This window comes from Corapipo altera, unplaced genomic scaffold (assembly GCF_003945725.1).
Source record: "Corapipo altera isolate COAL_440 unplaced genomic scaffold, ASM394572v1 23, whole genome shotgun sequence".
NCBI lineage: Eukaryota > Metazoa > Chordata > Aves > Passeriformes > Pipridae > Corapipo > Corapipo altera.
Window position 1 is genome coordinate 9,358,156 of NW_020884878.1, and position 27,835 is coordinate 9,385,990.

Consider the following 27,835-nt stretch of genomic DNA (forward strand, 5'->3'; position numbering starts at 1 on the left):
GCGCACGCTCGCACTGCCGCGCGTGCGCAGGCGGGAGGGCGGCACCGCGGGGCACGCTGGGGGATGTAGTCCCGCCGGCGCCGGCCGCGGTTTGAAAACAAAGCGCCAACGGCCGCGGGGCGGCCTCGCGCCGGGCGGTCCCTGAGCGCGGCCCCTGAGGGACGGGAAGGGCTCCCGCAAAGGGGCCCCGCGCCTGGCTTTGGGAACCCGTACCCGATGCATTTTATTCGTGCCCTACACAAAGCAGACAGACTCTTTCCTAGTAACTGTTTTTTGAAACCTCTGCCCGTAACAGTCTGCATAAAATTTCGGGAAATTGCATTAAAAAAAAAAAAGTCACACTTTATAGATCAGCTCAAAACTTTATTTTTAGAGAGGCAAATACATCACAATAACTCTACAGAAAACCTCCTGGTTTACCTTATTTTGTCAGTGCCTGGTTTTCCTATCTACTCTGAAAAATAGGACTTTCAAACTAAAAAATTCTCTGAAACTACCGATTATTTCATCTTCAACTGCCTCACACGATAAATGGTAATCTGAGCTGCCAGTATATAAAATATATAGATCGCAAAAAAATCTGTTTCTTTAGAGTAGGAGAGGATGGTTCTGAACTTTGTTCCTGGCTATCGTCACTGATTTATCTGTGTGACTGTGTGAAAACAGATGAAATAAGACTCATAGTGTGTAAAAATATTAATATATCTGAATAAGAACATTGGGCATTCTAAAAATTCTGATACTAAAAGTTACAGATAAAATAGGTGTTTCTATATCACCATTCTTTCAGTTCTTCCTCTTCCCCCCCCCCCCATTTCTCCCAAAGGGTCCTTGTCTTCTGACCCCACGGGTGCTATCAGTTTCAGCTCAGTCAGCATAGAAATTGTTTCTGCAAGAGCTGGATGAAGTCAATAAAATTGGGAATGACAGCCACAAGCTGTAAAGTCTATATTCTTCAAGAATCTATAAAAAACATGTAATATCGAATGTTGAGGATAATTAAATGAGAACTAGCCCTGTATGTTGGATACCAAAGTAAAACACAGGTTTTTTGGCATACCTGTGCTTGGAAACTGTTTACAAGTCAGTCTTCAGTGCAGCATGAGAAGACTATATTGTGTGACTTTCTGCCTCTTGGTAGCCAGGAGGGGAAATAAGAGAACTTGCTGCTTCTATTTATTTTTTTTTATTTCCATTTTCAGTAGAAACACCTTTTTTTTTTTTAATAATAGTTTTTTTCAAGCTGGCTGCTTACAATCACTATAGATTAGGAAAATAATATATTGCTTAAATAGAATGTACATCTGAAAACAAACCCAGGAGGAAGGTTTTGAAGAGATAACAGATTCTTATGGTTCACATTTTCAAACAGACCTATGAAATACAGATGTGTAAATGGATTAATCAATATGTGCAGTAAATGAAACTTTTGTAAAAGAAATATTAAAAACCCAATACAACGTAGTAATAAAGTATGAGAAATAAAAAAGAAGATTACATAATAAGCCTAACCAAAAATAATTTCAGAAACTAAGTATTTTTATCTAAAATGTATTAGGAATTTTCTGCATTTTTATTTCAGAATTCCCATTGCTGCTAGGATTTAACGATTATTCCAATCAATATCGGGACTGTTCTTGAAGAGATATTCTGCCTATAAACAGAAGAGTTTCAAAGTTACAATTATTTTTATATCTCCAACTTTGAAATGTATGCAAAATGACAAAGATATAGTGAAAAACATTGCTTAAAAAAATTGCAGAAAGTATTATATGGCTCTGAAATGCAATTTCTGGCAGTTATGTCAAAGAAATCTCTTTCCTACAAATACCACCCAAAATGCCATTGACCTCATTCTCCCTCCTGGTAGCAGTCACCCCATTTCTGTCATGGGCAAGAGAAGAAAGTGAGCCATTTATAACAGTATTTGTCACTCCATGGGAAAGCCTAGGGAATACCGTAGTGCCTGATTTCTGGACCCAGAAGAGCAGATGATACTGATTCTTGAAACCTAGGCAGTCATTAGGGAAGATCTCATGCTCATATAGCTACAGGTAATTGTCACTCGAAAAATAGTTAAAGTAGGAAAACACTCCTTAGAGCCTGAACATTGGCATTGCAACACTGTTGCTTTCATCTTTAACTTTTGCTCTGTTAATAAAATGCTCTGTTTCAGCTTGTTAATAACTTGGCTAGGATGTGCAGGGGAACAGCAGCACAGCAATAACTTTATAGCACCTGAATTACTGTCTGAATGCAATGCTGACCCTGCTTTCAGCCGAAAGTTGAAATGGATAAGTTCCTGAGGTGATTTGCAATTGGAATTATTCTATGAATGTCCTAAGAGATTTTCTCATTAATTTGTCTCTGTACTGTGAAGGGAATTACCACAGAGCTTGCGTTCGCCATTACAACAATATGTTTGGTTGGGCCTAGAGGGGTGGATGGAGAGTCACGTCCCCCTTTCTGAAGGGTTACAAATTTTATATCATTTGAAAGTAGACATAAGCAGCTAGAACTGTTAGCACACAAGTTGAACTTTATCTGAACCATACGATTATGTTGTGTAAGTCAAAGATGGATCACAGTAAAACCTGGTGCTAACAATATGAACATTAATAATAGTCAGAATAGACAAAGCTGCACCCTAAAAATTGCTTAAAAATTAATAGCTGGAGAGGACAGCCCATAGATTGTGGCATATGAACTGTAACAACCATAGTACAGCACGGACTACAGAACAGATGGAAACTGTCTCTGAAACCCACCTAAGGGGGTGTGAAGGGGATCACTTAACAACCAGTTGGTAACCAAACAGCAAAACAATGGAGAGCAATAAGACCCCAGTCCCTTACATGTCTGTTAGTCCAGACTGTCCTGTGAGGGATGGGGAGTGTAGACTGTAAGGGTGTAATTGCCCTGGAATTTCTTTTGTGGCACCTGGCTCAAGCTACCAAATATCATAACTGATTTGTGCCAATGAACCTAATGGAGATGAGAGCCTAGTGTCAAAAGTTTCTTTAACTTGCAGGCTTCCTATGTCACAGCAGAATTGTCAGGGTGCATAAGATGTGCACTGCACCTACCAAAGGGAAGCAGATTCTAATAGTGATTTTTGCCCTATTACTGTTTCACTAAACTGGATTATGCCCTTACTTGATACACAGTATCAACCGAACCCACAAAGAGTAGTTGCTGCATTTTAATTTTCACTATAATTGCTGTTCACCAGAATTGCAGATACTAGTTATTAATTAGTTTGTTATTATGACACTGGGGAAAAAGAATTTAAGTCCTTATGTTAGTCCTTTGGGTCTAGATGAATATTGAAATATATTTAAGAAATAAAAGATAATCACCTTACCAGAAAATTGACCGGATCTTCTGGCCTGATCCTACAGCATTCATTTATCCCTTGCATAAGTGTTGGCATGACATTCTTCATTAAATAGTTTCGTAGTGGAATGGACTGGGCCTCCAATAACTCTTGTTCTTGTCTTTTCACTTCCTCCATCTGTTTATTCTAAAAGTAGTGAAAGAAAAAAATCATAAATAATAAGACTTACAACATCTACCAAATAGCACTTGTCTACATAATGATTATGGCTTAGAGGAAAAAAATTAGTGTTAGAAGCTGTGGCAGAACTTTAAAACACAACTTGACAGGAAAAAATATCAACTGTTATTAAATATAGAGCACATGACACTCTGAGGATAAAGAATTGAACATGATGACCACTGAAGTAACCTCCTTAGTAAAATTATTTTATTTCTCTTCTTTAACACCTAAAAGGAGGTTTATTCTGAAGTCTTCCAATGGTCCTATTTCCATATGGTATTTAGCAGAATGGTTGGAATACACAGCAGCACTTCAAAAAATAGTACTATTGCAAATGCAGATAGTTTCTTGAGAGTTCTTTGAACTGGAGAGAAAAGAGAGTATTTTTACTCAGAAGAGAGCCCTGGCTCTCTAAATACTAAAATGGTAAATTGTGTTGTGTTTGGTTTCTTTGTTTTGTTTTATTTTTACTTCATTGATGGTTTTGAGGGATTTGAGAGTTAGAATAAACCCACCATGATTTACATTTGTTTACGCCAGCTAAATTTATTCCCAAATTCAGGTTAAATCAAATACAATTATTACACTCAAAAAATAGGAGGAGTGAGGAAATAAAACTGCTGCAAATTTTTCTTTCTTCTATTCAGGAGCACTTAGTAGCATGCATATTTGCAGTAGCTTTAGGCAAAGATTATTGCAACTCATCTTTATTGTCCTCTCTTCTCTCATTTTATTCATCAGTAGCCTGATGTAAATTGATACAGCAAACAGATGATACTCTGAAGACTGCTTTTCTATATGCAAGGCATAATACAAAAGCAATGTTCAGATAAAACTGATACACTAATCACAGAATCACAGAATATGCCAAGTTGGAAGGGACCCACAAGGATCATCAAGTCCAACTGAGCCCTGCACAGGACCATCCCCAAGTATGACACCACGTGCCTGAGAGTATTGTCCAAACGCTTCTGGAATTGTATCAGGCTTGGTGCTGTGACCTGGGGAGCTGGTTCCAGTGCTCAACCAGCCTCTGGGTGAAGAACTTTTTTCTAATATCCAGGCTAAACCTCCTCTGACACAACATCAGGCCATTCCTTTGGGTCCTATCACTGATCACCTCAGAGAATATATAATAATAAAATACATATAATAGTATATGTGTAAAATAAAATACCTTATTCACCCAATCCAGGAGTGCTATTGAATAAATCTTGCAAGTGTCTTTGGTCACTACTCAGAGACAGCAGCTAATCTACAGTCTCAATGTCAAATGAACAGTTGCTTACATTCCTGAACATCTGCCTATTTAGAAGGATAATCTTAAGCACACATTTTATATAAACACCTGGTTTAGCTTTGAGTAATGCAGTGTTCCCTCTTTTAAAGGTAGATGCCTTTGGATTGATTTTAGCTAAAAGTGTGTTAACTATCCCTAAATATTTTACAGAGCACAAAATGCTATTTAATGTTGAATGAAGCTGTAAATAAGCACAGAGATAACAAAAAAATCCTTGTTTACAAGCCAACATCAGAGGAATGTAAATACTCCCTTAGAAGTGAGTAATTTCAGTGTATTATTTCCCCATAGATGTGTATGGACATTCGAATATAAGAAAAGGACTTATCTGTGGAATGGTCAGTTTGGTTTTAAATAGCTCTAAAAGAAGACAATACATCTGCCTTCTGGGGGAACAACCTGACTTTGGGTGTGAAGGAGAACATTCTTACAGCATGCACTTCAGGTTATTTACCTAAAATGTCGGTGTGGCAAAGTAAACAAGGAAAAAGCATCATGTGCAAATCATATGAGCTCAGGTAGCCTGAATGCCAAGTACTTATCACATTATTAGCCAACAAAAATCATCCTTCAGACTGCATCAGGTAGTCTTTATTGAACTGAGGACTCAGCTCTTACACATATTCTTGCAGGCTCAGAAACCTTTCTGCAGCAGAGATTGGAATGTTGATCATGTTAAATTAAAAATTTAGTTTGATAATTAAGACTTGGTCAGCTGCTTGGAAGTAAAATGAGCAAAATGCAAAAGTCCTAGAAGACTTGATATGGAAAATTACCATTGATTATAGTAGATATTTACAAGTGGTAAAATGTAAGAACTAGAGTACAGCACCACCAACAAGAGCACCATAGAAGTATTTTAAAGACATGCAAAAAAATGCTACATCTGTAATAAAAAAGAGACTATATTCTGTAGGATGGGCTCCAAAATGTGAAGATAGTCTTCCCCAGATCTAAAGTATGATATAAGACACAAGAGAATTTATGCCATACTTCTCAAGTGTATTTACATGAAGATTTCTTGAAGTCATTTAAACATACAAATAATAGTGGTTTTCCAAAAATATGTGTTAACCTACCCACTCTTCCAATCTTGCCATCCTTTCAGCGTGTTCCTCAGCTTCTTTACGTTCTTGTTCAGCTTTTTCTTGAGCTTCTTTGGCAAGGCGTTCCTCGGCTGCTTTGCGTTCCAAAATCTCCTTTTCTTCATCTGTCAAGCCATAATTCCGAGGTTCTCCAATTTCTTTGATGATCTTTTGCACAATAAATCTGTTCTCAGGATCTTCATATATGGGTACATCTTTTAAACAATACAAGAGAAAGCATTTCAAGGGTTTTGTCAATTATCAGTGGCTATTAGTAAATAACTGCAGGACCTAAAAATATATGGTGTTCACGTTGTTTGAATTTTCAGATATAAGACATTGTTTTCAGTTGCTTGTAAGCGTCAATTTTTTGCTACACAGACTGAAGCTTTCTAAATCTGATTTTCTTTACTAGTTTCAGCTAAAATAATTTGCATTTTAAGATGATGTAAGGAAAAAATGTATTAAAATAATTTTTATAACTGTCATTTATTAGTTGCAGCTTGCCCAGGTTTTGAAACATGCAAATGAGCTCAATCAACTATCAGAGATGTTCCTGATACCAATCTTGTGTCAGTTTATCCAGATGCATAAAAGGCTACAGGATAGGTTGTTAGGCACAAACTCCAAAGTTTTCACTCATATAAACTTACAAATATACAGACCTATCTCTAGTCCACCTAGTATAACTATGTTATACTTACAAATCAAATCTGTAGCTTCAGGTAGGAACATAGAGACTGAGCAAGACTTCTTTCATTCTATTCCTTCTCCCTTTTAATTTCTGGAGGTTACTTGCACATTAAACTTGACAAGGATGAAGGAAAAGAAAAACTATGGAAGAATGAAGACTTTCTCCGGAGATTTCTAGTTCCAGTATGGGAAGGCAGAAAAGGTACAGAAATGTACAGGGGAATGAGAAGAGTGGGCATTTGAGGTAGAGAATACAGAGATAAAGGGCTGGTTCAGAGGCAAGAAGAGAAAGATGTAAAAGAACAGAAATGGACAAGAAGAGGAAGCAGACAAAGGGAAAAAGACAAACAACTAGAATATAGAATTTAGATGAGAATTCAGTAGTCCCTGCTTCACAGTTCTCTGCTTTAGGAAGTTATTTGGAAAGTTATTGGCAAAGCGTTCTTCCCGGTTCTTTCTGATCACCGATTCAGGCAGAAGACAGCTATCAAATACTAACACCGTTCTCTCAATAGTTGAAGTGTTTGTGATTTGGACCCGAAGTCCTAACTCTTCCCATGAATTGAGGAGAAAGCTCACATAATTCTAAATGATAAAATTCCTTTACAGCTTCTTCTTTCAAAAAATCAGGAATTGCATTCCTGAAGGATTTCAAATTAAAGAAATAATAAATTTGCTATGACAAGCAGTCCAATGTTTCCACAATTTTAACTGCACCTGGATATACAAATTACAATGAAAATCACTTTTCTAATCACTTATAATATTGCTAATACCAGCATTGAATTTGAGGTCTCAAAGGCTGCATGTTTTTTCTTGGCAACAGAAGAATACAATGAACATATTACAGCAATCATAATTAACTACATTTATGGTCAAAAATAAATGCCTTTTAAATGAAAGATTAAGTTAGCACTGATGTTAATGGAGAGGAAAAAACACCAGAAAAGGAGTTAGCAAATCAAGGTCTTCAAAGGAAATTGCTGTTATAACTTTAACATGCCTTTCTTTAGAATATCTAATATGCCTGTGTCACCATCCCAGACTTGCAGATGAGGAAAACAAGATACAAGATAACCAACTTGCAGCCTTCTGCAGTGATTCATTGTAGCAAAGTAAGGTTTACAGAATCTTAAAGCCTACTCCTTGGTACTAATCATATTTCAGACTCAGAAAAAGATAATAATCATAAAAATGATATGTAAAACCATATGTTATGATTTTCTAAAATTAAGGTAGAAGAAAACTTACTGAGTCAATATTTAACAAACCAAACACAATTTTTAACCCCTTCTTCAGAATACGACTGAGAAAGCAGTTGGCTCTCTGAATAAATCCAATGCTACTTAATTCTATGCATCTCATAATCCAACTGGAATGTCAGCTAGAACGGAGAGTATGGGCTGAGCCAAAGGTTCCTCAGTGGCTGTCTTTGTAATCTGTCCTTACCATTTTTCAGCAGAAGCAATATGTTTGCATACTTCAGTGGGTAACAACCAGTAATATGAACATAGGTAAGGAGATGGTTCTGAGACAAACAGGACCTAAAGATGATGCTCATTTGGAAATGCGAATTAATACTGTAAACTGAATGTGAAAATCATCTGAAACATCACAGCTGTGATACCTCAATAGTTAAAATCAGTAGGCAGGTGAGTTTGCATATTTGGAATGGACTAGAGTTTAAGAATAATTTTTAGGCATAATTCTTAGCAGAAAACAGTGCAATATTTTATCAGATTATACATTTTATAATCCCTACCAAAATAAAATTTGGTCTTGGACAGCGCCATTACTTGCATATCCAGAAGTATATAGGCTAAAAAGGTGACCAATTGATGGCATCAGACCTTAATATTTACCACTTCTTGCATTTACTTTCCATTGTAGAATTACTTAAATTCTACAGTGAAAATTTTCTTGAGAAAGGATGTTCTTTGATGTTTGATCTTTGTATACTTTCAAGTGTAATCAACAAGAAGGGAGATTTAATCTGTGAAACAGAGAGCCGCTCACAAGCAAGATGCAAGTGATGTCTATGTGTTAGAAAGACAAATTACTTATTGGTGGAATTGCCTTGTTATGTTTTAGGGCTGGACATGTTTCAATCTCAGACACAACAAAGCTTGGGGAGAAGGTTGTACCACTGATAGAGGACACAAAGAATGCAAAATTCGTGGGCCACAAGGACATCTGGCAGAACTCCCAAGATGAGGAAGAAACTAATAAAGCCGACCTAGTAATTGTACTTACATCAGCTCCAACTAGGTAAAAGGTAATTCCAGCAGGGGGAGATCATGACCATTCACTCACAGCCCACTGACCCAAGAAACCCATCAGCTCAAAAGAGGAGAGACTGAGCATGTGGAGTAATTAGCATAAGTGAGAGACTCATTAACCAATAGAAGACAGAATACTGATTAATAAGAGAACTATGTAAGTTTTAGCCTATGAATACTAATTCCTTTGTTTGCTAAAATGTATAAATAGTAAAAAGTTTTGGTAGTTAGAGTGTTTGATTTGTGGAATACTACTGAGAACCCAGGCTTGTGCAACTCAGTGTCTCTTGAGTGTGTAATTATTGGCTTGTTGCACATCAGGTAACGAATTTGTTTTTTGTGAACAACAATGGCATCTAAGGATAAGTCTAAAAAAAATATAAGCAACTATAATATTGAAAGTCCATGAAAATGTACTATTACACCTATGTGGAAGGACACAAGAGCAGAGGTCTGTAACCTAAGTCATAAAATTACTCTAATAATTTAGCCTACAAAAATAAATAACTAAACCCCCAGTTTTCAAAAACAAGCTAACTTTACAAGAACATTTTTTGCAGGTTATATAATTACATGTTTGTTGTATGTGCAATCTGCAATATTAATAAAAGCATTTTCTATATATGTACAGTTATTATATGATTTTTGCAAGTGTTAAATTTGTAACAACAAAATTTTTTTTATATATTTTACCTACTAATTCTATTATTTCATACCAATAAACTGAGGATGTATTTCGAGTTCATCAAAATAGTTGAGAACTGTCGTATCATCTGTGTTTGAATCTCGGAAGAGTTTCAGAGATTGTGGGAACCTGTCCTGGGTATAATGAGTCCCAGCAACGACACTCTCTGGCAGATTTGTTACTCTGTTTATAAGGAATTCATCAGATGCAGTCAAAGAAAAAACAAATTCTGTGAAGAAGAACATATTATTATCAGCCAACAGTTGATGGCATTTTCAGAAAAAAAAAAAAAAGGAAAAAGAAGAAAAAGAATAAAATATCCACAAACCAAACCAAACCCTTCCTTTCAATTAAGAAAAATTTATTCACCAAAAGGGCTGTCAAGCATTGGAACAGGCTGTCTAGAGAAGTGGTTGAGTCACCATGCCTGAACGTATCTAAGGGATAGGAAGATGTGGCACTTAGGGACAGGGTTTAGTGACGGACTTAACAGTGCTGGGTTAACAGTTGGACTTGATGTTCTTAGTGGTTTTTTCCAATCTAAATGATTCTGCGATTAATTGTTCTCTTTCAAATAAGAAGGCAGTGACATTACATGAAATAGATATTTAAGTCAACTTCAATAGGAACAGATGGAGTGATATTTTAGACTTCTCGTTGGTGGCAGTAGTATTTCAAATCTCCTCAGTTTATTTAAAAAGAAGTCCATCAAACTTACCAGGTGTGATTATTTTATGACATTTAGGTATTTTGCTTTTTATTTCTTCTTCTTCATCATCATCTTCCGCTAAAACAAAGTAAGAAATTATCAATATTTTCATTTGAAGCAACAATATCACTATATTTGCTAAAAATGTGTCCAGTACAAACACAGGTTTGTCTATATCCTGATTATACTAATAGCTGGAAATCAATCTACTCTTAAACCAGTTTAGAGAACTCAGTAAGTAATTTATGTTTCCAGCCACCACAGAATTCTACCAGTAACTGTTTTACCTACACAGCAGTAGTATGTACATGCATACACCATTTTAGAACGTGTTCAACTACAAAACTGCCATCCTGTCTTTGGGCTCTGCCCTTGCTAAGTACATTATTCTGCCAAAAACAGAGACAAGGCTCAGAACAGTGAGTAGAAGTGGTTTACAGTTGTATGTTTAAAATGTTTTCTGCTGCTTAATATATGCTGTTCTGAATAGTCAGTAAAACTGCCTGAAGAGCATCAGCTGAACATGACCACTTGCAGAACAGCATACTAAGATGAACAAGACTGGTTTTTCTTTTCCCTCAAACCTCATGTTGTAATTTAAATATGAAGATAACTCTTAATCTTGGTCTTAATGTATGGATGGTGCCTGCTCTCAATTTGAAAGGTGTGTTGCAGAGCTTCTCCGAAGTCATATCTACTGTAGCTGATCTAATAAACCCACTCTAATCTGGCTCACAAAATATGTATTGATGCACTGGCTGGATCCCCTCATTCAGTGGCCCTTAAATATTATGAAGAAATTCTGCTATAGAGCTTGCTTAAGGAGAATAGACTAACACAAAGCATGAAAATATCTTCCATGTTTGTGCAATTACTTATTACTCTGCTGGGAAGGAGAACCTGAAAACTGTCTTGTGCATAAATTAAATAAAGTGGATTACAATCTTTCTTGTGTTCTAACAATCATGTGTAAACAACTTTGGTTTGTATCCTGCATCACAGTCATTACAGTGCTGATACAATTCAATTAGTATGGTACTGAGAACAATAACAATAATGACAATATTAGTAGCAATAAAACCAAAGGCAGTAACTAAAGCAAAAGCAGCAGTACTTACCGCTAAAAAGTTCCATGGCCTGACTGTAGGTCACTGGGAACCCATCTAAAACATATCCCTGATTCTTACAGGGCATAGACTTGAGCTTATCCTTCACAATTGTAACAATAAACTGATCATCTAGACGACCTAAGACAAAAAAGTTTAAGAGGTACCTGGTTTATATAATCAAAGTATCTGAAATTATTTTACTAACATTCAAATTCATTTATCAGAGAAATTTCTACTTAGACCCTAAAAAAGTTATATATTTTGGGTTACAATTTGTATATTATGTGTTGACAATGATTTATGGAATATGAATATGTAGCTATAAAATCACATTTGTGTTTACAGGGATATAAATATTAGAACTTCAAGAATACTAAACATGAAATTAGTTTTATTTAGGATAATACAATCAGATTTTAATAGAAGCAGTAAAGAAGTACTTATAGAAAAAAACATGAGACAAAGCAATAATTTTCTTTTTACATTTAACAGCAAAAAAGAAGTGAGATTGACTTTACTAGTTTCATTTTCAGATGAATAGATTGAAATATGAATTGGTTTATTAATTTGTCCTATACTGTTGAGAAAATATGTGGAAGTGAAAAGTTTGGTTTGACCTGAGTTTTTGTCCTTTTGTAAACATTTACTCTAGCTTCCTACTTTATTTTTTTTGGCTATTAAAAGTCTTAGATATTTGTAACCATAGAAGTATGTTAGTATTCTAAAAGTCATTATTATTTTAAGTAACAAATCAAAGCATGTAGAAGAGATACTGCCATAGATCTCATTACTGAAGCTTCTGGGTGTGTTACAAGTTCCTTGCTTAGCAAACACAAGATCCAAATCAGGTAAACCTTTAGTGATAGAATGCATTTTTACTAGGGATCACTTTATACAACATGGAAAACCTTAAGCACTGAGTCAAAAACAACATGACTTTGTTCACATATAGATGATAACTAACACTTTTCAATAATGGTAATTTTACGGACCTTTTTCAATCTGCAGACTTTAGAATTCTTTCCCAGCTTCAGTAAACACAATTTACTTTCTAATGATGTATAAGGTACTTATATCCCATCCAAAATCTCATATGACTGTGCACTAATGCTCCTTTTTACTAGAATACTTTTATTTTTGCAAGATTGGTAAACATACACTTCACCAACCTTCTATTTTATATTATATAAATTATGCTCTCTGCTCTGAGATGAAAACATAATGTTATCAAAAAAATCTGAAGTAGAAAGATGCACCAAAGTATTTAAGATATGTATTGTTTTTAATAGACAAGGTATATAATTGCATTGGATTTGAATGACTAGGTTTTGGTAGCCAGGGTCGTTACAGGGTTGGCTTTTCTGAGAAGCTGGTAGAAGCTTCTCCCGTGTACAACAGAGCCAATGCCAGTCGGCTCCAGGACAGAGCTGGCACTGGCCAAGGAAGTCAAGCAGAGATGGTAGTAACACCTCTGTGAGAACATATTTAAGAAGAGAAAAAGTCATTGCATAGAAGTTAAATTTGGCCAGAGAAGAGAGACATGAGAACCTGTGAGAGCCCTGCAGACTCTCAGGACAGTGAAGAAAAGGGGAGGGAAGTGCTCCAGGTGCCAAAGCAAAGATCCACCTGCAGCCTGTGGTGAAGACCATGGTGAGAGAGTCACCCTGCAGACCATGGAGATCCACAGGGGGGGGGCAGAGACCCACGTGCAGCCCATGGACGAGGCCCACAGGGAGTAGGTGGATGCCCAAAAGAAGGTTGTGACTGCATGGGAAGCCCATCCTGGAGCAGGCTCCTGGCAGGACCTGTGGACCCATGGAGAAAGGAACCCATGCTAGAGCAGGTTTGCTGGTAGGACTTGAGATTCCATGGGAAACCCATGATGGAGCAGCCTGTTCTTGAAGGGCTGCACCTCTTGGAAGGGGCCCATGCTGGATCTGTAGCATGTAGCCCAGGGGGAGGCCCCACGATGGAGAGGTTCACAGAGGAACTGCTGCCTGTGAGAGGGACACCACGCTGGAGCAGGGGTAGGACTCCTCTCCCCAGGGAGGGAGCAGCAGCAGAAACAACATATGGTGAACTGACCACAACCCCCATTTGCATCTCCCTGTGCTGCTTGGGAGAGGAGACAGAGAACTGGGATTAAAGTTAAATACGGGAGAGAAGGGAGGGTGGGAGGAAGGTATTTTTAAGATTTGTTTTACTTCTCATCATCCTGCTCTGATTTTGATTGGTAATGAAATTAAGTAATTTCCCCAAGCTGAGTTTTGCCCATGACAATAATGAGTGAGTGTTCCCTCCCTGTCCTTATCTCAACTCGTGGGATCTTTCATTATATTTTCTCTCACCCTGTCCAGTTGAGGAGGAGAGTGACAGAGCAGCCTTGGTGAGCACCTGGCATTCAGCCAGAGTCAAACCACCACATTAATGTATAATGTAAAACACTGTATTTTATTTTTAAATAAGGTACATACAAATGGAAAGGACGTTATTTTTGCTTTTAATAGGAAGTAAAAGTTCTAGAGCACAAATTTATTTTCTGATTTTCCATTTGCATAGGGTTGCAGTAGTTGTCTTTACTACAGTAACTATAATTTTGTATTTCCTACCTTTATTCAGCTCCATGTTTTCTTTTATTCCATCTAATAATTCCAGTGCTGCTTCTACGTTTTCACCTTGCTCCTCTACCTCATCTTCCCCCTCCTCTACTCCAGTGTCCTGTTCTTTAGCCACAATTTTCTCCTGATGACAAGAACAGAAATATCAATAGGCTCAGAAATTCCACAGCTGACTTATTTTATATGCAGATGCAAAAAAATAAACAAAAATTAAACAATTCCTTTCATGTCTCTCTTGGACAGTGAGATACTGAGCCTCTAAAAAGAGTTCAGTGCAACCTCCAGAAGCAATCAGTATGTAAAAAGATATTTCCATTCTAAAATAATGGGGTTATAACTAATTTGAAATGATATCAAACACTTTAAAATCACAGAAATTAAAATAATAGGAACATTAGAAAACAGCAACGCACCAGATGTGCAATTTTTTCAGAAATCACATCATCTATCTTAATGTAATGTAGCCTATAATGTTTGCAGAGCTCCTGAGCAATGGTAGATTTGCCAACAGCAGGAGGACCATGAATGTAAACTTTGAGAGGCTGGAAAAAAAAAGATGAAGATATGACATCATTCAAACAATACAGATGTTTTTATGTAAAAGAGATGATCTTTTTAATATAACTAAATCATTTATAATTAAAACTGAAAATATATTTTGGTTCTATCAATTTATTTATTTCTCACTGAATATCTCCTATATCACCCACAGACTCTGAGTAACACAGTTACTTAGATGTAGAATCTTACTGCTGGAGAGAAAGCAGGCTTCTATTCAGTAGACTAAAAGATCAACGTGGCTAATTAGTGTTTGAATAATCCAAAGAGATGAAAAACAATCCCACAGATAGGATGCAGTGAATTTTGGAATGAGGTGGTAGATATTATATTATAAATGTGCGATAGTTCTATTTCCCAACTGTGGTAGATTTGCTGTCATCACAATGATTATTTGCACCTCAAAAATTTCAGACCCATCACACTCTGAAGATATTAATGATTTCTCATTTCAGCCAACCAGCCTGAGGATGAGTAAATTTAATTAAGATTCCAGTATACACTTATTAAACATGTTATGCAACAAACTCAAAATCCTACATAATTAACAGCCTCTCTTACTTTAGTAAATCTGACAGCACACACTCGAAAATTTAAGAGTAGCAACAGAGACAGTCTAGAGAGCCTTCCTTCTCTTTGTTACTTGGTAGGTCTGTATTTTGTACTGATTTTTTTTTAATTGGATGTGTATGTACTCAGATTCAGTGGTTTAACCCAAACACAGATCTGATAATCCTTTCAGAGCTATGCAGGGACTTTAATGAACAACCTTGAACAATAGTAGCCGTATTTTGTTTTACATGCCCTGAACTCTTACTTGAAGTCTGAACAAGATTTAGATAAGGCTGAACAGCCTTAACATACCAATCAATATTCAAATGTATACAAGCATTTTTCTGCACTTTTCAATAAGCCTCCCTGTACAGTTGAATACAGGAGTTCTAAATATCAAGCTAACATAGGAAACAGCAAAGTTGTCCAGTAAATTACACAACAGAGCAGGGTAAAATGAAGGGTACACTGCAACTGAATATCCTGACTCACTAAATATAAAGAAGGACACAAAATACTCACCTAACTATTGACTATTATAAAAAAGCTTAAATAAAAGATACACTTATTGTATTCTTGAAGCAAAATATACTGAGAGCACCATTGCATAAATAAACTACCTTCAGAACATCAGCTTCTCCATCATTAAGCTAATTTGCATTAACAGAATTTCAGTTTTAGGCATAAAAGAAATAAAACTTAATCATTGTTGTTTTAATTAATATTGCCTCATTTAACTTCTACAATTTCATTTTTGGGTTTTATGTTCACTTAATTTGCATCTATGTCAGTTTTCTATGTATTTTTCGTTAAACAAATTAAAGCCTGTGTTTATATAACCATTTCTATTGGGGAAAAAGAAAGATGCACTTTAAAATAGTATACAACAAAGCATTACCTGTAATCCTCGACTTTGCTTGTATTCCTTGACAACTTGTTCAATGTTCTCTATCAGTCCTGCCTCAGCAACCCAGTTAATGTTGAAAGCATCTTTCAGAACACTAGATTCCATTTGCAGGTTCACAAGCAACATATCTAAATGCATTTGCTGAGGAATAGAGCTACACTTATTTACAGACTTAAGCTATGCATGTTAAAAGAACAGTTAGCTGAAGCCAGAAACCAGAATGAACAGGGACAATACAAAGAACTAAATCATAGGGAAAGAAAATTTACATATAGAGCAAAATAGATATTTTAAGATTTTTAAAAGTATTATTTTTCAGTGTATAGTTGTATTTGAGTGTTCTCATGAACTATTAGAACATGAAACACTAAGTAATTATTCTGTACAATGTAAAGGTTTCATGTAATTGCAAGGAATCACTTCTTTCATAAATTTATCAAATGCCATCTTAAAACTACTTGGATTGTAATTTGTTCATTTCTCCTATGAAGTAGGAGATGAACACAACATAATTTATGTATGCTGTGTTCATCACCTTTAGCAGCACTTTATTATTAACTTTTTTTTTTGCTATTTTTATCATTAGGTGTAGGTTTTGTCAGAGTGCTCCAGTATGCTAAGGGGAGCAGCAACATCAGTGCTTCAGTGTTTGGGGTTTTTTTGGTTTTTTTGGGGTTTTTTTTTTGTTTGTTTGTTTTTTGTTTTTTGTTTTGTTTTTTTTTTTTTTTTTAAATCAGACTGTAACTCCTTAAAGTAGTCTGTTCTATGATGGTTAAATTTTTCTTTGTTTATTTTCTAAATTTAAATTATACATTTTTGGGCATATTTTGTAACTAAATTTTTCTGGTGAAATAAAAAAAGAAATTACATATTTAATGACATTTTACTTTAAGCTTACATATTTTCCTGAAGTAATAAAAGAAAGAAAAGTACTGACTGTTAAATCTTTGCTCAGGAATGCATCTTCTTTAGGAATCTTCTGAATGTTTCCTGGTCCAACATTTTTACTGATACACTATCAAAAAAAAGAAAAAAATCAAAACAAAAGACAAACAAAACAAAAAACATTTAACAAATCAGATTCTTAGAAAAAAATTCAACAGGATTTGTGTGAATAAAATGTGTGCTTTAAATTTTATGTTTCACTGTACCTAAAAAATCAGGGTACTGATTTGAAATAGATCTAAGAACAGTATATTAACTTTAATGTTAGCATTAAATAGCTTTTGTTTGCTATATAACACTTTATCTTTAGTACCTGCAATAAAAAAATAAAACAAAGAAAGAAACAACCAAAAATCACAGAAAAGTTTTATGAAGTCCTTAAGTTCTTAAGAAAAAAAAAGGATTAAAAATCTCGTACCTTTCTCAAATCTCTTACCTTTACTAGTTCTTCAAGTGTGTGCTTGGATGTATCCACTGCAAGTATATACTGAACTTCTGGTCTGTGGTCTGCTACATTTTGCAACACTCTGAAACACAGCAAGTATGGCCAGGGCTGGCACTTACAGAAACATATTTGGCTTTTTCTGTTAAATAAATTTCAGGAACACTACCAGGAGGCTATAAATTCTTGCAGAACATTTCAGAGCATGACATTTTCATATATATTTTACTTAATAAAGCACAGTTGGATATTTTATTTAGAAAGAAGTTGAAAGGATAAAAAGCAACATCTGTAGAAGGTATTATCTTAGCCTGCTATAGAGTCCACAATCCATTTCCAGTTCTGTGCCAGTTAACTGGTATCACACTCTAGGTCGAGTAAGGCTCATCATTTCTTAAAAGCGCAGCACCAGTGCAAGAGTCATGTAAGGTTTCCAGAAGGCACATTTAGTACTAAAGAAGCTCTGTTTGATCCAGCAAAAAGGGGCAAAGAGTGACCTTAAACCAACCCACCCAGTTTAAAAGCCTCAGTACTCTCTTGTAGATTTGGATTTGTGATTTAGCTGGTATCGGTTGTTGCCCCGGGGAACTTTTTCCACTTACACTGCTAAGTCAAGAATATGAATGGTTGGAATAAAATTCTTTCCATCTCCAAAAACAGGTATTTCAGGAGTCTCACTAAGCCAACACATCTGAAAATACAGAGAGTGAAGTGAGGAGAAAAAGGTTACTTTTAACTAGAGCTAAAAAAGGAGCATTTCTTTACTAGGGAAATCTATAAATTCAGGATTTAAAGTTCAGTTTATTGAGTGATTAATGAAACTGCAGAAAAAAAACCCAATTTTTGAGAAATACTGATTGGTAGCCTACTGAAAGCAAGAAGTCTTTTTTTTTAAAGAATATTCTTTCATCTTGAAAAATATCATTTTGTATCCTCCAAAAGACAAATACTCAGGGGAAAAAAGAGACTGTAGTGTTGAGAAGAAAGACATTTTTCTGGATTCCATTGATATGACAGACATGTTTTCACTGTAAAGTACATATGGAGATACTGTCAGAAAAGATAGAAAAATCTAAAAAAAAATAGAGCCAAAGAGGTGAAAACCACTTTCACTGTAGCTAGAATATTTCAAATAATCAGTTCTGCTCATGAAAGTATTAAGCTTATGATACCAAAGCTGCTAAAGATACATTTAATTCTAGTTCAGTTTACCTCTAGAAATTAAATGATTCTTCAAGTATAGTTGGATGTCTACCTTAAAAAGATAGTGGAAGACTCCTTCCTCAGCTCCATATTGATGTCCTGAGGCAACAACACAAGTTGAAAATTTATTTCTGTTCTGTGAAGTAAAATCAGCAAGAAAGTTTTTATTAAAATCTGGTACTGCAGTTGGGATACAGGCTTACACTGAAACTTGATTACTTGTGTACTAAATATACAAGGTGTATTAACTATATCACTCAAAGTTTGTAACTAGATCAATTGTTGCATATCCTGCAGTTTATTATTTAAAAAAAACAACCCACTGCTCAATTAGAATTGATCTGTTTACATTTGAATGTAAATTCTAAAACAATTTAAGAATTAAAAGAATTGGAAGTTATGTAAATCAAATAAATGAACGGGATAACTCATGTTTCAATTTTCTATTTTCAAGAAGAAATAACTCTGAAATTCACTGAAGCTATTTTTTCAATTGCATTATATTTGCATTTATCTGCCTAAAGGAGTGGGAAAGACTGGGTTAACGATTTTACAATGTCTTTACCTTCATTTTGATACACAATTAAAAAAAATAGATCTGTGAACTATTTTAATGTTTTCCTAACCACACATCATGATTAACCCACATATTTTTTCTGACCGTTATTGTGTAGCACCATAAATTTACCTGTGTACTTGGACATACATGTTACTGCTTGGATCAATGGTGAGGAGGGTTTTACAGAGAAAAAAAAAGATTTTTAAATCATCTAAAGAAGAAAAACTTTCAAGGAATCTTTGAAATTTTTAAGATAAAACAGCATTATTGAATAATTCTCATGTTGTAAAGATCCTAGACATTATAAATTTCCATGTAAAAGAACTTGCCTTTACCAGCAGTGGGAATAAATGCAGAGATTTGTGATCTAGATTTTTTTGGTGAAAAATGAACCTTTTGTTATTTTTGTAATATTTAAGAAACATAAAAATAAGGAAAGTCTTAGTCAATCTTTAATAAGCAAAACATCATATAAAGTGATGACAAGTTGTAACATCAGTGTATTTTATCTGTATATGTGTTTTTATCTAATCTACTTACAATGTAAAACTTCGTAATAAAAACTACCTCAACTCAGTTGAATTCAACAGCTTGTTATTAATCACAAGAAACACTAAAATTAGAAGACATTACAGGTAGCATGAGACCTTCCACACTGTAAGGATTTAAAGAGCACAGTTGCCTGTCTCAAGTACTGTTAAGGCCACAGAAGGACTTTGCCATGAGCTAATCACAGAAGGGAAGGACAGGACGGCACTAACTCCCAGCCTGGTTGAGGTCAGATCTGGTTAATGCATCTGGACAAAAATTCCCACTGTGGCAAACTGTGTAAAAAAGAAACTGCTCATGCATGTATCAAACAAAGATCACCCCAAGTTATGGGATAGATGGCATCAGCGACCACCAATGACCATCAAAGCCCCTCCAAATATGTCTCTGTGGATACCTGGAACTTGGGCTGTAAATTAAGCCACCACAGCGGGAACTTGAGATAAGATAGAAGTGGTACTATTGTCTGGGTGTTATCTCAGACCTAGGGGGAGGTTAGCAAAGCCTGGGGAGAAGAATGTGTCACTGAAAAAGGACACAAAGAATACAGAATTTAACGGCCACAAGGAAAGCCAACTCAGCAACTGTGCTGATATCCGCTCCAGCTGGGTAAAAGGTAATTCCATCAGGGGGAGGTCACAACCAGCTCATGGCCACCTAACAAAGAAACCCACCAGAGAAAGACTGGGCATGGGACTAATTAGAATTGGAAGTGAGGGAATTTAACCAATAGAATAAGAGAACGGTGTAGCCAATGAGCATTAATTTCTTTGTTTGCTAAAATGTGAAAAGTTTTGAACAGCTTTGGGACCCCTATCACTGAGAAGCCCAAGGTGAGGAAGGACCAGCAGGACACCATTGGATCCATGGATGACAAGTATCTTCTCCTTGATCTCTCTGTCCCTCTCCTCTCTTTTTCTTTCTATCTCTCTACCTCACATCCACTGTTAAGTAAAACCATGTTATTGACTCTAGCATATGTTCTCATTTGAACCCCAATTCAAGGAGAGGCATCTCTCAATAATCAGATCTTAACACATACCAAGTTTGCTTGGGTAGTACCATGATAGATACTGTTTGAACCCTAAGAGCAGCAGCTCCCAGGGTTGCTCTGCAAACATGCCCCAGAAGATGAGTAGTAATGTTCATCTCCTAGCAGAAAAAACCTGCTTCTTGTGAAAGCACAGGAGGTGCTATTTCTCATTTCCCCTAAAAAGAATGGAACACAGGATTTTCTTCTCTGTACCTTGTGCTAACTTCTGACACTTGTGGAGATGAAAAAATTTGGCACCAAGCGCTATACTTCACTGATATATAAACCTCTAAAATAGGTTGAAGTCCTCTAACAATACTTACTTATTGTCATAAGTCACACATATGAGAAGGTACTACTTGAAGTTGGTTGGATATAGTTAATTTTAAAAATGAGGCAATTCTTAGGCAAGCTCCAGTTCCACTCAGCATGTTTAGTCCCAGGTAAAGTGTCACGTTTCCATGTAATATTCATCAAAGCCGCTAGATGTCACATTCTAGCTGGAATCATCCATTCCAAGCTGTGCTTGTTTTGTGTGAAGTGGGAAACAGGTCTAAATTAATGGATTCGGGAATTATGAGAACAGAGCTGGGAGATGAAGAGCTTTTCTGTTTGTGGTAGACAGATATTTCTCCAAAGATTCTGAATTTGGCAGGAACCCAGAGTCAGCAACTTCTGAAAGAAGCTACACAGCCTGCAAGCCCTGCCACAAAGGTAAAAAATTCCTAGAGGTAAGCAAAGACTTCTAGCTCACAACTCTTACTGAATTTTGATCAAAAAATAGGTGGGAGATGCACTAACACAGATGGGTGAAATCTTCCTTTGAGCAACAACAGCCATTAAATTGCACTCTGAACAGACACCAAGGCTAAGAAACCCTTCTATTCTTGGTGCCAAAGTCTTCTCTACCTGACTGACAAGACTGATGAATCTCGATGTTGAATCCCCCTCTTTGTGGGCAGTGGTTACACTGTAATTTCTTTCACTGATGGTACATTCTCCAGATGCCACTGAGTTTAGAAATGAGTAAGAACAGTAATCCAGAAGTCTTCAGCCATTACAAGAAGATAATGTTGATCTCCTGGGAAGAACAGATGCTTTGGAGCCTTCTTGTTCCAAAGTGGTGGCACAAACCACCCAGGGGCACTGATACCCATTGATGCTGACCCTGGAGTTCTGGAGGAGAAGGGCTCCTTTTGAAAGGCCTACAGCAGGTATGTATTGAAAATATTCAAGGTGCTTTTATAATGTACAGCTACATATTGTTCCACTGTCTCCTTAACAGATGTTCAGCCTCACAAACATTTAGAAGCTAATATTAATTATAGTAATGCTTTTGTTATGCAGTGACTCAGTGCTTTGGACTAGTCAGGAAAGTAGAGTCAACAGTTCATCTGGGTGTTAGTTGTAGCAGAAGTTATTCCAAGGTTTGATGGACATTTACCATCTTCATGTTTCTAACATCACAAGTGTGAAAGTTATTCCATGGTCTTATAACTCCATGTTAGCATAGTCAAAAAAACCCCAATTCACCACCACATGATTTTTCAAGCTGCAAACCAAATTTTACTGGTATACTATACTATTAGATCCATGTTAACAAAGAATATAATGTCTAGTGCTATTTTCTCAGCAGGGCATAAGATGGTAAGTGTATACTCAAATCAGAGCAAAGTTTTTTCCCCCTCTATTATTAGCCTGACAAATTTCTGCAATAGACACTGAATCATATTGATTATGTGAGACTGCTAACACATGTAAAGAATGACCAAATGACATCTTCATCACACAGTGTATTTCACTGTCCTCCTACCCTCCACAGTACTCCATCACTAATGATAACAACATGCATTTTCTTGAATTGTGAAGCATAATGTGAGCCACTGTTGGTATTTATTTAGTAATAGTTCTGAAAAACAAAGTTCTCTAAATACAAAAAGCATGGTCTGCTCTCTAGCAAGATTAATAATCTAATCAGATCAAAACAAAAAAACTGAAAGAAGGGATTTTAAAACACTTATGAAGTGGTAACATATATTTTAGTTATTCTGCGTCAGCTCTATGGATATGATTTTAAAGTGAATTATAGGGTGGAATAAAAGTCAATAAGCCCTCTGCTCCAAGAGCACAAACTATCCAGGAACATGCTAGGTGTGGCCAGAACATCTTTTGAGTATTTAAATGAGACATAACACTAACATAGCTTGTTAATATTTAAAGATGCTGCTTTTCTTTAAAGCTGTACTGATATCCCTTTCCTCCACTGTCTTTAATCCTCAAGTCTTTCCCCACACAGGCCCCAGCTTTGATTCTCTCTGATACAGCCAAAGAAACAGTATCTTTTTTAGATGAGATAAGCTTGATTTACTCACTAAGGAAAAAAAGACAGAATTTGGGATTTATATCATGCATACACTTAGGTTTCAAAAGGCATTCTAGTATTTTCTATACTACAATATTTTATTAATTATTGATATAATCAATTTTTATAAAGAGAATAACACATTCTTAAAATTTATTCAAATTATTGTAAGATAAAGCTATAAGTAAGAAGACAAAATTATTTATTTTTATAAATACATTCTTTACATACAGTTTTTCCAAGTTTCACAATGAGTTTTTCAGCATTTATGTGATCCATAAAGTTTGGATGAGATTTTCTTTTGCGATAATCTTCTTCAGTAAAAGGAGCCTCAGGATTTTCCTTTGAAGAAAAAAAATGTGACTGTTATACATTTCTTAGAACAATTTTTAAAGGCCTAGGTGGTTAAAGTAAGTTCTTTAAAAGTATTTTTAAAATCTGTTCTAGCTTGGTTTTCATTTGAAATTCTTAAAGTTTCTGAATCTGATGCTTGAGGTTCAACATTTTGAAAACATCATTAATTCAATTTCAATTTTCACATATTTCACAGAATATTCTGAGTTGAAAGAGACCTACAAGGATCATCAAGTCCAATTCTTGTGAGTGACCCATATGGGGATTGAACACACAACCTTGGTGTTTTCACAGTAGAAGATTTTTAACTTTTTTTATATTTTAAAAAACATGAATTTTTTATTACATATAGCATTACACAAGGTTGGAAAACTCTATTTCTGTAACACTGAATTTGAGAATTGCAACAGCGTACTCCAAAGTGCCTAGCATGATTCCTGACAATAGTTAACATATATAGATATAAAGATGTGTCTATTTATCTGTCTATACACTGTTTAAAATATGTATTTTATTAAATATATAGCAAATATGGGATTTTTTTAAATGACTGAAGGATTGTGCATATTGTGGTTAGCATAGGTCTTACCTCTTGCCCAAGCAGCTCCTTATGTCTTTCTGTATCATTGTAGCCCAATGCCTAAACTTCTCTGTCAGTGGAATACATTTAACAATTTTGGCAGTAAGCAATGATTCAGGGTGAAAGAATCCTAAAAACACCCCTCACTTGCCAACTTTAACTTTATTAGCTATCATTGAAGTACATACCTGAAATAGACTGTTTAATTGATTTTGACGAATATTTTCCATTAAATGGCAATATTTGGTTTAAAAAAGTTTATTGTTTTGATATTACTTACAGGGTCAGAGGGTTTCGTATTTGCCCAGGTCATTATTGTTGAGATGAGGATGAATAACTTTGGTCTTACAAAATTCTCTATTTCCTTATGTAAGGCTGTTAAATGAAAGCAAGGACTTAATTTATTTTAAACTGCATTATTCAAACTGTATTGTTGCATTTATATAAAGGTCCTGCATAGACATTCATATCTTAATGGTCTATGTGATATGTATTTTTAAGCAAATGCTCTTTATTTAAGTTAATATAACATAAAGATAATAAATCAGGAATGACAAGAAAGAGAAGTAATGGTAATAAAGAATCAAAATATTGGGAACATAATCTTCACAGAGCTACATATTATGGGGAAAAAATCCAAACAATCTATACTAGGAAATGATTCATCTTTATTGACTGCTGAGATACTGAAAGGAAATAAAAGTGTATGTTTTTCATGATAGAAAAAAAAAGAGCTACTGAATGCAAGCAAAGTTTCCTTATTTTAATATCAAACAAAATAATTGTTTGTTATGTAAATGATTCTCTTGTCCAAACACACCACATATAGCTATCATATAAAGAATAATATTGCACTGTCACCATAAAAGGATTCCAGGTGCTTAATAGAATCTGGATGTAACGATCGGGAGAAAGTTTCCAAAAGACTGATAGCAGTACTTCTTTACTGGACTTTTAAGTCAAAATATACTCGAAATCATTATATAAAATATTCAAACATTCTTTTAATATCACAGGAGCAAATTTTCTACCCACCTCCCAATGCAACTAGATGAGACGATGGTTGACAGTTATTTAGGGAAATAACTGCCTACACAGATGTGTCATTTAAAGAGTTGGACCATACCAGGACAGCTTCTCTCCTTTCTAAACATGAGAGGGCGTTCCACGGTTCCTTGCTATTTAATCAAACAATTCACACAGCATTTCTCCATCAAGGAACCCAGTTTTATATTACAGTGAACTATAAATCCCTCATAATTTCATTACATTTCTGGCAAATTTTGATGGCTGTACAGCAATCAAATTTCTATTCAGTTGATAGCTATACTAACCAGAAGCAGCCCACGTTGCTTCCTCAATTTGACCTGCATCCTCAGTGATATTATATAAAACAACCTCACATGCAAGCAAGTGATTTAAGAGTTCATCTCCAGGAGAGACCTGAGGGAAAAATAGTTACATTCTGTCATGAAAAAAAAAAAAAAATCCTTTTCAAGTTTAAGTTTCTGGTAGAATGTTGTTTTCTAACACTACAGTGTTGGAATAATTCATAAGACAGTTATCAAATGTTATCTGTCAGATACAAGGAAGCTGATGAAATGTAAATTAAATGGTGAGACTTCTAATTTAGAGTACACATCAACATAGTTTAAAAATATAGACATTTAATGGTATTTTAGGATCCATATCTTTAGTGCAACTGTGAATATCAAAAAATATCCATTACTTGTACAGGTATTTTAAACATGTATCAGTTGGCAGAAGGAAGAAAACATAAAAAAATGTTCATTTCCCTGCAAAATAGCATCCTGTAATTTTTGTTAAGTGAAGATTGTCTGTATTACTTGAGCAAGCCCAACAAACACTTTGGGCAAAAGCAGTGGTCAAAATTAAATACTGCCAGCCATAATTTCCTGATTGAACAGCTCAGCTGTATGGACATTTGAATCAAAACTTAAAATGTTTGACGAGATACTTCAACAATAAGAAGAATAATTTGTAGTAAGCAGTTTGAAACAGAGACAATTCTAATCAAGCAATAAGCAACCATGTCCTCAAAAGTAAGCCTCCTTTAGTTAACTAAACTCTGGACATACACCTCTTCATAGTAAGATGTATGTTTTCAGCACAATTAGCTGCTAGTGAAAGCTGTAATTTCAGTGAACAGTTAAGAGGGACACTTTGATTCCAGCACCACTGCCTTTAAAATGGTGATAAAAGACACAAAGATGAGAAATACACTTGGAGGGAAAAAGAAAGCAGATCTATGAATCATCAAGAGGGATGATATCCTGTCCATAACTTTTTAAAAAATCTATTTTGAGTCTGAGTTCCTTCCTTTTACTATTTGCTGTATCAGACCTAGAAGAGAGGAAAATGGAGAGTGTGCAGGAAGTAGAAGGAATAATAGACATATACAGCTTCCAGCAGGAACAAAGGACCATTTCATTGGTGCAGGTCATTTTACATGACTTGCAATATTTCTAATGCTCTCTAATGGCAATCTGAAATAAAACTCCTACTTACTGCATATGTTTCCTGGGCAAAACGTGGTTTTGTACCCCCTGGTTTAGAAAGAGTACCCACTATTTCATAGACTTCCTCTGGGCTACTAGGAACCTCAACAGCTTCCTCTTCTTCTTCATCTTCCTCCTCTTCCTCTTCTTCCTTTGCAAGCGTCGCCCCAACAACACAGCTGGACAAATACTGCAAATATACAAGACACACGATTTGTATGCAAATATCTACCGAGCTCTACACAGCTTCTCGTGATCTCGAGAAGACACCAGCACGGTCTGTCTAGCCCTGATCCTGCTGTTGGTAAAGCGGTTCAGGACATAGCTTCCCTTTGAGCAGGAAAACGCTAGGGACTGCTCAGCCTCGGTTGCAATGTTTTGTCTTCACTTGTGTCCTACGCCTCAATGCCGAAGGTGCTGGCGAGTCCCTGGATGCCTCTGCTCCGCACCCGGCTCCTCTCAGGCAGGGGCTCCCTTAGAGGGTTGTTAGTCATCTCTAGTTAGCTCCCCCAACAGCGAACAGCTGCTACCTGAGCTCTCCCGACCGGCTCTGCTCACACCTCCTACTCTTAACGACTATTTTTAATCCTCGTTATCTTAACCCCTTCTTGCCCCGGTCCCTCTCCTCAGCAGCTACTTTGGGTGACCCAGCTGCCCGCCCAGTCGAGCTCCTCGGGGACCAGTCGCGGCTCCTGCGGCGCTACCGGCCGAGGGCGGGGGGGAGGGCAGTGGACTCCTCAGGCACCAAGAAGCCGCGGGCGGGAGCAGCGGCGGGCCGGCCTCGCGGTCACCTCGCCGATGGTGCGGCCGCAGTAGGAGTCGAGGTGGTTGAGGAAGACGCGGCGGCCCTGCGGCGGCCCCGCCGCCATCGCCACAGGCGGCCCCGGGGACGCGGCCCGTTGCCGCGCGACCGGCGGCGGCTGCGCAGTGGCACCGACTGAGGGGCCCGGGCAGGGGAGACAACTGGCTGAGGGAAGCTCCCTTCACAGAGGCAGCAGCGCCCAAGGACAGCGACAAAAAAGCCTTTTCAGTCATCTTCACTAACCCAGACACGGTGGAATGAGATGGCTGTCCCACTTCTGGGTTAACACTGCAACGCGTTTTAAGAAACAACACAAGTTTCTTCTGTTAACACCTACAAAATGCCTGTTTTGAAAGTATTATAAAAAGCACACAAAATGACAAAGCAGTCTAAAGATGTCAACCCTCTCCAGAAAAAACCTCCAAAACAAAAC

At 36.4% G+C, this 27,835-nt stretch overlaps 1 protein-coding gene across 1 annotated transcript; it reads right to left on the reverse strand.

Moving 5' to 3' along the window:
- Positions 1-348: 348 nt before the first annotated feature.
- On the reverse strand, positions 349-27,499 carry AK7 (adenylate kinase 7). Its single transcript, XM_027638195.1, has 18 exons — positions 27,392-27,499; positions 26,611-26,790; positions 25,416-25,524; positions 24,362-24,456; positions 23,379-23,489; positions 18,697-18,780; positions 18,044-18,132; positions 17,436-17,526; positions 16,992-17,069; positions 16,046-16,195; positions 14,451-14,579; positions 14,029-14,161; positions 11,429-11,557; positions 10,320-10,388; positions 9,633-9,830; positions 5,939-6,159; positions 3,365-3,523; positions 349-1,654 (listed from the first exon to the last, which is right to left on the reverse strand). The coding sequence occupies exons 1-18, from the start codon at positions 27,467-27,469 to the stop codon at positions 1,604-1,606; spliced, it is 2,154 nt and encodes a 717-aa protein (XP_027493996.1). The 5' UTR covers positions 27,470-27,499; the 3' UTR covers positions 349-1,603.
- Positions 27,500-27,835: the final 336 nt, after the last annotated feature.

What these genes read in the sequence shown, in the direction of transcription:
- AK7 (XM_027638195.1), bottom strand. Translation starts at nt 27,469, where the DNA reads ATGGCGGCGGGGCCGCCGCAGGGCCGCCGCGTCTTCCTCAACCACCTC. An exon ending in GCGGCCGCACCATCGGCGAG is followed by an intron (nt 26,791 to 27,391) that starts GTGACCGCGAGG and finishes GTATATTTGCAG; the next exon opens with TATTTGTCCAGCTGTGTTGT. An exon ending in AGCAAAGTCGAGGATTACAG is followed by an intron (nt 14,580 to 16,045) that starts GTAATGCTTTGT and finishes TTTTTTTTCCAG; the next exon opens with CCTCTCAAAGTTTACATTCA.